This window comes from Pipra filicauda, unplaced genomic scaffold (assembly GCF_003945595.2).
Source record: "Pipra filicauda isolate LSUMZ 115617 unplaced genomic scaffold, ASM394559v2 scaffold2_size9829703_pilon, whole genome shotgun sequence".
In the NCBI taxonomy this organism is placed as follows: domain Eukaryota; kingdom Metazoa; phylum Chordata; class Aves; order Passeriformes; family Pipridae; genus Pipra; species Pipra filicauda.
Genome location: NW_024104421.1, coordinates 4,700,572 through 4,710,709, shown reverse-complemented (window position 1 = coordinate 4,710,709; position 10,138 = coordinate 4,700,572). Strand labels below are relative to the sequence as shown.

The 10,138-nt window shown below is 43.9% G+C and overlaps 1 protein-coding gene across 1 annotated transcript in view; it reads left to right on the top strand.

Annotated features, from left to right (window-relative positions):
- Nucleotides 1-1,003: 1,003 nt before the first annotated feature.
- IPO8 (importin 8) overlaps nucleotides 1,004-10,138 on the top strand; it is a 48,868-nt gene continuing 39,733 nt past the window's right edge. Inside the window, exons 1-2 of the mRNA XM_027726585.2 lie at nucleotides 1,004-1,109; nucleotides 9,085-9,166. Coding sequence (XP_027582386.1) covers nucleotides 1,026-1,109; nucleotides 9,085-9,166 — 166 coding nt within the window. The 5' untranslated portion in view covers nucleotides 1,004-1,025. The remainder of the gene's footprint in view (nucleotides 1,110-9,084; nucleotides 9,167-10,138) is intronic.

Below are 10,138 nucleotides of genomic sequence, written 5' to 3'. Positions count from 1 at the left end.
GTTTTTCTGGTAACTACACCTTTGACAGACATCTTTCTTAGACCTGCGCCGATGCTTAAACCTTACTTTGGTTCACCTGTGTGTTCTAGAATTTAAGGGAGAAACAGGACGACAGAGGTGGAGAATCAGGGTGGGTCAGGTGCTTGAGTTAGAAGTGTTAGAGGTGGTGTTTAAAGTTAGAAGTGGTGTTTGTGTTTGACAACCTTTGGGGTAAGCACCTTCCACCCACTTTCACACACGAACAGCATTAAGATAAGCAAACCCTTTTCAGGTTCTGCTAACCTACGTAGTGATGAGGACAAGTATCCCACGGAAACATGCTCAGCAGCGCAGTAGTGTGTGTCCCAACTATGCATTTTAGGAAGCTCCTGGCAACAAACTTCTGTCTTCCTGTGCGTTGAGAGTCGTTCTTGTGCAGCTGCACATCCTAAGGCACTTGGATAACGGCGTGAACGACGTCAGTTCTTCTCCGTGGAACTGACACCACCCTTCACTCCCGGGGTTCTCACTTTTAATTCTTGTGTGAACAACTCACGAGGCCGCAAATACAGAACAGCCAAGCCTGGCATGCACGCTGGAAAGCTGTCTAGAAAACTGAGTAAACTGTGGAGAAGGAAATTTGGGGGTTTTAAGTCCTAATTGAAGAATACTCCGCGCAGGGGCGCGGCGGGAGGTGCCGCCCGTGTTCCGTACAGCGACATGGCCGCCCCCTTGGAGCCACGGTCCGCAAACCCCGCCCACAGCGCGCCGGCCAGGCCCACTCTTGTCCGTACAACAAGATGGCGGCCACCTCTCGCCGACCCCTTCCCGAAGCCAGAAGGCGGCGCCGCGGCCGTAAAGCGGCGCCCGCTTCCCGATACCCATCTGTCGCAAACCGGTGAATGGCTGTGGCGAGGGGCCGGGGGGGGTGCGGGACGCGGGCCCGCGCTCGTGGCACGGGGGGGTGGCGGCGGCGCTAGCGGCGGCTCCTCCGCCTCCTCTGCCGCCCCGGGGAAGCGCTGCCCGCCGGCGGGGGGGAGGGCGCGATGGATCCCAACAGGATCATCCAGGCGCTGAAGGGCACCATAGACCCCAAGCTGCGCGTGGCCGCCGAGAACGAGCTCAACCAGGTGAGGGGGGGGCGCCTGTCCCCGCCGGCAGGGGCGGGGGGCGCCCCTGCCCCGCGCCGGGACCGCCCGCCCGGGACAGGACACTGGGATGGGGGAATGGGGGACGGGCGGGTCCCTGCCCGCGCCCGGCTGTGCCCGCCGTGCCGGGACCCCCGGAGCAGCGCTCCCCAGGGCGGCAGCCCGGCCCTTGGCGCGGCCGGGGCGTCGCAGCTCGGTTGGGGAGGGGGTGACATTGGTGTGGCCCCGCGGGGGTCGCGCCCCGGCGCTCGCAGGGACGGGCGGCACTGGCGCCCGGGGCTCCTGCTGTCCCGTTCGGCAGCGCGGCGAGTGGAACTTGGAGGAAGGCGCGTTAGATTTCGTGGGCAGTGTTGGTCGCGGCATCCCGCGGTTAATCGTAAAATATATGGAGTTGAAAAGGACTCATCAGGATCGAGTCCAACTCCTGTCTCTGCACAGGACACCCCAACAATCCCAGCATGTGCTTGAGAGTATCATCCAAACGCTTCTTGAGCTCTGTCAGGCTTGGTGCTGTGACCACTGCCCTCGGGAGCCTGTTCCAGTGCCCAACCACCCTCTGGGGGAAGAACCTTTTCCTGATGTAAAAACCTTTCCCTAGTGCTGCGGTACTACGCACTGAATCAAAACTCTGACCGCAGCCTTTGAACATTTGAGGAAAGAAAAAGCTCCCTTGTACAGCATTAGCAAAGCTCTAACCCCCGTGCTTCGGTGGAATATTTGATCAGTTCTATAGGAGGACTTGGGTTTTTCCGTTGTATCGGTGTGATAACAAAACAGTCGCTGAGCATTGGCTGTCAGGAGTTACGGCTGCTTCGGGATTGCTCCTCTGGCTTAGTTTTCTATTTAGGCAACTTAAAACTCCTTCTGAATTAGATACAGCTAATCCTTGCTTTAGCAGTTGGTAAGGTCCTTTAGTAAATCAGTGGATTAAGTGCTAGACATTGAGAATGCTCTTGGGAATAGTTAGATAAGGATGCAAGACGTTTTTTCTTTATTTGGCATAGTTACTTTAAAAGTTCATCAGTACTTATTTTTATCCCTACTGTTAAGGGCTGAGAGGGAAATCACAAATATTTGTCAGCAGCCTGCTGCATTTAAGTCAAAACTACAATACAAACTACTGCTACTGCAGTGTTCTGTTGAGAACAAAGAGGCAGCTCTCTGGGTTCCTGGGTCCTGCTCCTAATGCTGTTTTCACATCACCAATAACTACTGTGAAGCTCAGGAACAGTTTTGAAAGCGTTTTGAGAGCTGTAAGATGTTTTAAATTGGGATGATGGAAAGTACAGTTCTCGTGAAAGACACAGGTTTTGGATTCAAGAGTGCAAGTAGACTTATTGAGAACAGGTTGAGATGCAGATTTTTCTTTAAAATAGTTGACACGTTTTTTCCTAACTATTATAAAGAACGAATCTCGAAATTAAGACATAGCTATTTTTATGTAGGCTTCCTGTTATAAATGAAGCACAATGTATCTGACTGACATAATGTGCTGATGCCGTGCTGGGTTTGACATTACTCCTTGGATGAGAGGAACAAAAGTGCTCCCAAAGAATGTTGCTTAACGTGGGGCTTTGACATCTTGAAGCTTTTCAGTGCTTTTGAAGCAAGACTTCAAAGGGATGTGTCAGACTCCCATGTGCCTGATGATGGTGTTGACATGTCATTGTGTCCCTGCAAGTGCTGGATTCCAGATGATGTTCTAGCATTTATCTTGTTCTAGCAAAGGAACCAATCCACCAACCAAATAGAAAACTCTCCAGCAATAGGTGCCTGAAGTGGTAAAATAAGAATAGACCAGGGGCACCTTTATTCTGTGCTGTGGTTACAGTGATGCTGCTCCTGAGGCACACTGATGGGTGTTGGGGTAAAACTTGGCTGTGTTAGCCCATCTGCAGCCTACATTGGCATTCAGGTTTGAATCCAGGTAGTGACAAGAACTTCCCAAATGCTACAAATCCTACTAGTCCACCAATATAGTGCCTCTCTGTGGGTACCTCTTTGCTTGTACCAGTACTGAGAGTCCTTTAGGACAGTATCAGAATGGTCCCCACTCCATAGTTTGCTTACAGTGTAGAGCACAGGGAATGGAGATTAAATGAATAAAAGCTTTTCTACCTGTAAGAAGTCCCAGCATATTTGAAAATGCTTCTTTCTCTTCTGTATGTTCCTATTGCATAAAGATAAAGGTAGAGCCAAATCAATGAATTTGCTGTCTGCCTTCTAGATTATCATCTAACTGCATTCAGAAATAGAATCAAGATTCCTTTTTTTTTTGCCCTTATTATATCTACCGTAAGGCTGCTTGTGAGTTTTCTTCCTCTTGCAGCTAGAAACAAGTGTTAGTTTCCAGGCAAAATTAGTTTATGGTCCATTTATATCCATTTGTGGCAATCTCACTTCTTAAGTAGAATAGGTTTCTTGGTACCCTCCCTGACATATTTGTCAGGGGCTGATCCCTGGTGGCCTGTTTTCCCAGCCTCAACAGGCAATATTTCCTTTGCTGTGTCATAAAACTGAATTTATGAAATCTAATAATAGGAGAGCACAGCTTTTCCCTGCGCTGGTTTTCCTTTGAATTGATCTTTCCTGTGCGACCAGGTCGCTTTGTGTTTGCAGCGTTCCAGAAAATCTTGTGCTCAATGCCACTAATACCTCATTAGGTACATCCCAAATCTACAATTATCTTCATGTCCAACATCTACATATTTCTTATCACTCAATATGACAAGGTCCTTTTATCCTATGTTTGTTCTTTACTAAGAAACCTCAAGCTTTTAGGAGAGATTCCTATTGTTCTTGAGTCTCTGACCATGTACTTTGTCCCATTACCCCACTCCATTTTTGTTGGTGCAGTTCTAAAGATCATTCAGTTCTTTATAGGATTTTCTGATCTTTTTCCTTGCTTGATGCTGCTTCTCAGTCATCAACAAACTTCACTTCTCTCTGTGATCTGAACACAACCATAAGTGTGGGATTTGTTTGAAATCTGATTCTTGCTAAACTAGAGCAGTAATTTCCTGCCAGGTCAGTAATCTCTGTCATGTAACTGCTGTCATTTCCCTTTTGGCCTGTTGGTTTTTGAAGTGTACACATCTTTCCATCTTCCTCTTTTTCTTTTGCCCCCCTCATCCCACCTTTTTTTCTTCAGCTCTGTCACATCATAATCAGTGTGCACTTTATGATTGTATTTGTCAATCACACTGTACTTATTCAAACAGTTGGTTGTCATACCAAGAAAGATACTCAGTTTTTGTGCATCCTTCTTCAGTATCTGTTCTAGGCTATTCCACTTGTTACATGTGTCTCATGGACTTCAAGAAATTCTGCTGAGTTCATTTACTTATTTATTTATATTAAGGCTATATGCTGCTTTCATGTGCCAGTTCTTAGAGTGCTGTGGAATGTACAGTCTTACTGAACATACAGAGTCATTTCGATTCCAATTCAGATAGGAGTTCCATACAGGTTTTGTGCATTAATCTTAGCTGGCCCAGTGTGCTGTAATACATTTCTTTGGCCTGTAACAGAGGGGAAAATAAGAACACAGTTGCAAAAATACAGCTGTTTGTTTTAATATTGGGTAGTAGTGACATAATTTGGCTTTGACAGGAACTGAGTAGCAGCACTGGAAGAAGTGTGAGAAGATTGCCCAAAAGCAGAGGAGTCCAGAATAAAGTTTGGCTTCCTTCTGTATCTTTACATGTTGTTTGAGCAGCTACCATAGTAGACAGGGATCTTAAGGCCGTTCTGAAAGTCGCAATGAGCACCTCGTGATACCTACAGGAAGGAATTTCAGGTATTTGTATTGAAGACCAATTTTATGAGGAAGTTGACTTGGATGATTAGAAGTTCTGTGGAAAGTGGAGTTTCATTGAGACTGGATAAATTTGACAGCAGAATTAACAGAGGAAAGAAGCTCAGGTAGGTTCTTATACATGCTTATTTTCACTGTGTGTTTTCCCCTCCTCACACAGACTTTGGCATGTAGGCAGGGAAAGAAGAAAGTGTCTTTTGAAGTTCTAGTTTGTTTCAACAACTGTCTGTGACTGACATGTAAAAAAACAAGAGAGAAAAATACTATTAACAACTGCAGAAATATTCCCAAGTGTGACAAATACTGATAGAATTTCTAAGTAACACATTTTCAGTACACAGCAAACAGAAAATAAAACTTGGTAAACCAGGTAGTTGAGCATTTGGATCAAATGTATTTAAGCCTTAAAATAATCTCTGTAAACAGTTAATTGCTTATGAATTCAAGATACAAATTTCTTCTGCATTTGTCTTTGCAAACAAAGATGTAGTGCCTTGTTTTTTCAGCAACTTTTATTGGCCATAATTGGATTCAGAGGTACAGAGAAAGTGATGTTTACTACTGGTTGAGAAGAATGATCTTGGCTTCACTTGCAGAACCTGAGGAAAAGCTTCCAGGTGTCCCATATCCATTTTCCTAGAGTATCCTGTTGTTCTGCAGGGGAAGAGGCACCCTTCAGTGCCATCCTGCACTCAGGCACTGTGATTGCTGTCAGTGCAGTGGGAAGGTCACTGACAAATGCGATTCTGGAGCAGTTGCTTGCTGTGGGCTTTAAATGTGACAACAACTGAGACACAAGAATAACTCTTCCTGAGATGAGTTTAGTAGTGTATAATGTGTGATCTTTTGAGGACTGGATCTGTGATACTGTGGCAGGGAAGAATATGTTAGGCCAAAGGAGGACCAGAGTCCAGAAAGCTGTACAGCTGCAGTGCACAGGTCTTGAGACAGTGGACACAGATGGAACAGCGTGCATGGGGACATGAGCATCTCTTCTCCGTTGCTGTAAATTTACCCAGTTGTATCTTCCCAATGCTATATGCCTCTCCCAGTTTAGCTGCTAGCCTTGCACGGTGCTGTTTCCCATCTTCTTAATCCCAATGGAAATTAAATGGCATTATTTTTTTATCATAAATGCTCTGAGCTGTGATTCTTACAAGAACAGTCAGGATGTGTTCTACACGGCTTTAAAATAATTACTCTTTATAAGTACTCAGTGAAAGTTTATTTTTCAAAAACTTCCACTTTCTCCTTCAAAATAAATACGTGCCTCCATGGATCAGCACCTTCACAGAAAGTTTTACCAAATCACAGCCATGTGGATTAAAGACAATGTAATTATTCACAAACTGCACAAAGCAGCGTGCTGTGTTAACTGGAGTTGTGCTGAAGGTCTTTTTCAACCATCTGGTGCCTCCCTGCGGCTCCTGGGCATGGCTCTTCAAAATCAGCAGATAGTTTTCCGTTCCTTCTGTGGAACTGATGACGTTCCTACTCTCCTTTTGTTAAGGTGCAGCTGCAGTGATACAAAGAACTGTCTGGCTGAACTCACCCAGCTGCAAGGTCTCTTCCTTGTCTCTTTCCATTTACACAATGCACACCTGACAGTTGCCCTCGTGGGGTCTGTACAGCTTTACTCGCTGATGTCCGGAGCAAGGCAGGGAAGGGATAGTCCCAAGATCACAATTAGCATAACAACTAAACAAGTGAGAATGTGCTGGTATAGGAAAAATGTTGCTGCATGCAGCTTTTTAAAAAGTCCTCTGTTCTAAAAACTGCAAGCACCATGTGGTTTTCCTGACCGGGTTTGTTGCTGCACAAGTGAGCAGGATGGAATTTGAGCTTCACAAATACAACAGAATAGGGTGTCTTGTTTCTAAAATGGGCTCACGGTCTCTGTTGATCTCTACAGCATTTGTGTTTCTAAGAACAAGCAGTAAACGGAGCCGTGTAAAAATCTGAATTATGGCCATGATAACAGTATGGAATAGGAGGATTTGGTGGGCCCTGTGATCTCCTTAGGAGTGGCAGTATGTGAAGTGTAAAGGAACCCTGCGTATCCGTGTGCCGGTAGGGATGGGACCCCCTCTGGGACACGTGCGTACCTTCTGCGTAACATGTCTTTTGTCACTCCTGGCGCTTGCTGAGAGGATCTGGCACACAGGCCAAGTAACTGCATTTGTATATCCTGGCAAAACTCCAGGGAAAGCATTTGTACACCAGCGCAAGTGGTACCAATAAAGCTTCCTGGAGTAGTGCTGACTTTAGTGTGGACTCAGTAAAAACTGTTTGGACAGAGAAAGGGAGATAATAGTGTTTATCACTGTGTCCGCCCTAAATGTGGTACTGGTGGAATTACAGCAGGAAACCAACAACAACAAAACAAGCCCACAAAAAGTTGCATTTCTAATTGGTGTGTTTATAGTAGTGAAAACTGTGTGTAGATTGGATCTGAGAACAGCATATTGGCACAGTTGAGAACAGAAAGGACTGTTAAGAGTTCATGCATACTTTTTGGTTTTCTGTGCTGCTGGGATTTCTCATGCTTTCCTTATCTCCCTGGGGGTTGGGTGTTGAGTGCTGGAGGATGATGCTGCAGCCCTATCAGAGTGTTGCACAGATTCTGTCCAGATTCTGCCCACACGTTCTGAAGGGCAAGCTTTGCACTCCAGGATGCTCAATTAGAAGGTGATCTTTGGAATCCAGTATGCTTCAGCCAGTTCAGCATGTCTGTAGATAAATGGAGTTCCTGTGCTGTCTGTTTCAGCTTTACTTCATCTGGAGCATTTCTTATGGATAATTAAAGTTTATAGAGAAGGGAATTGCAGGAGAGTATGCTTTTGATTTTCCACTACTGCTTTTATCTTAGATGTCAGATTACTCTATAAACATCAAATGAGTCTGTGAGTGCAGAGTAGGTTAGAATTACACTGTCATTATAATGGATAAAATGAGGGCCAGAAACTTAAGTGATTTGGTAAAATTATCGAATGATAGTGTCGCGATGCAGCTGGTACACTTAGGCATCATGAAAGGAATGCAATTTTACCTCATTATGGAAATGTTAGATCAAGGAACTGGGTACGAGAGCAGAATCTACTTCTTGTTTCGCAGCTTCAAGTGAGGCAGATTTTATGGGAGGATGTAGTACACTTGAATACTTGTGCTTTAAAGCACAGCTCTGGAAACAACCACAGTATTGCCAGGCATAATCTAGTGGGAAGGAGACACTATAAAAGGTGAAGTACAGAAAGCTGCTGCCATCTAGCCCCAAGAAACATCTCTCTTTGAACATAAATCACATGGATCCAAGGGATGAAAGATCTGACCTGCTGGAACCTACTGATGTTGCCAAGGCTTAGTGTAACTGCACCCTGCTGAGTCAGTGATTCCTTGCTGGAGGAGCCCTGGTGAATGGCAGCAGTATAATGCTATCAGAGTGTCACATCTTTTAAATCTGGCCTGCTTTGCTCAGAAGTTCAGTGAGCATTGTTTTCTCTTTGAAATTCTTCAGCTGCACGGCTGATGTAGTGTTTGAAAAGTTCCCAGGAAGGCTGTGGGTTTTGAAATGTTATCTGTCTACACTTGATTTTAATTGAAAATGTTTATTCCACTGTCTCCCCAGTTTTTATTTAGATGCACTATACATCTACTTCCTTAAAAAGATAGTTGTATATGGCTAATGCAAATGCTGTTTATCCTTGAAAACAATTTTAAATGTTTTTTTAATGTCTTCACTATTGGTGTTCTACCGTAAACTGTTTTGCAAATAGATGGCATGTATTGATGAAGCACATCGATATCCATTTGACTTACACAGCTAAGTTAAATGATTCAGACAGATCTTTAGTGCTTCTCATTATGTATTCTCAGCATTATTTAAATATTCATTATCACTAGTCTCTAATTGAGAAACTTGTCACATTACTTATTCCAGCTATGTGCTGTTGCATGCTCGGCTTTTACAAGTAATTATTTGGACTGTTGCAGATCTGGGTAAATCCAAGTGCTAAAACCTTTCATACTTCATGAGGAGAGTGGAAAAGCACTGCAAACCCCTTAGTTTGTATTTCTTATTCAACATTTGCTAACACAGCCTTCTTTAAACGTAGTGACTTGCTTGTTTTGTATGTATTTCAGTCCTATAAGATCATCAATTTTGCTCCAAGTCTGCTGCAAATTATAGTATCCGACCAAGTTGAATTTCCAGTGCGTCAAGCAGGTGAGATAAATTCCTTGTTTCATTTTCTTTCAGTAGAAAGTCAGTCTGTTAGTAATTTCAATGGAGTATTGAGCTGTTGCAATGTAAGTCAGTTCAGGTTTGTTCTGAATGAGGAAATGAAAAGGACCTGTCTTTGCTTTTTCTTTGCTACGTGAGGGTCAGATAAAACTGTGAGGGTAGGGTAGAGTCCAGCTTTGGCTTCCCTGTGTTTGTAGTGATCCCTACTGGATTGCTGTGATACTGATATGAAAAGAGAATGATTTCTATTCAAAACTGAGCACTGAGAGAGCCTCAGCTGTTCTTTCCCCTGGTGGTGAACAAGTAAGGATGCCAAGACAAGTGTGAATTTAAAAATAAAAAAGTATATCTTGTCTGAATACATGTCTCTCTGTTTGAATCTCTTTTCCTGGAAAAACAAAAGTTTCTGAAAAATGGAAAAAAGCCCTTAGTTCCCTAGATCCTGGGTAGACACATAGGCTTAGGTGGTATCTGTGGTGTCTGCTTACAAAAGTAGATATGAAGGAAGGTCACATCACTGATAAAGTACACATTTATACTCTGAGCATGTCTAGAAGGCTTGCCCAGTTGTGTGTGAGTTCAAGTATGGTGATACAGTTAACTGTAGTTAACATTTATGTAAAATCAGATTTTAAATTCTCATAATCCATTTTAACTACTCCTACACAATATTTTTGACAGAAACAGAGAAAATTCAGCTCTTTCAATAAATTATTAATACTGTTTTATTCACAGCTTTGCTTTTGTCCTATGGAACAGCATTTCCCATAGAAGCCCTGTTGGGTTTTTTTTGGTACAGATCCTATTAATCCCCTGGGTGTGTTGGGGTGTGCTGACATATGCTGTTTGTCATGCTGGCGTTTGTTTTTTCAAAGATAATCCAACTTTGAATGGCGTTGTTAAACCATTCTTTACTAAAGTTTGGTGCTTAATCTAAACTCCATAAGGTCATTT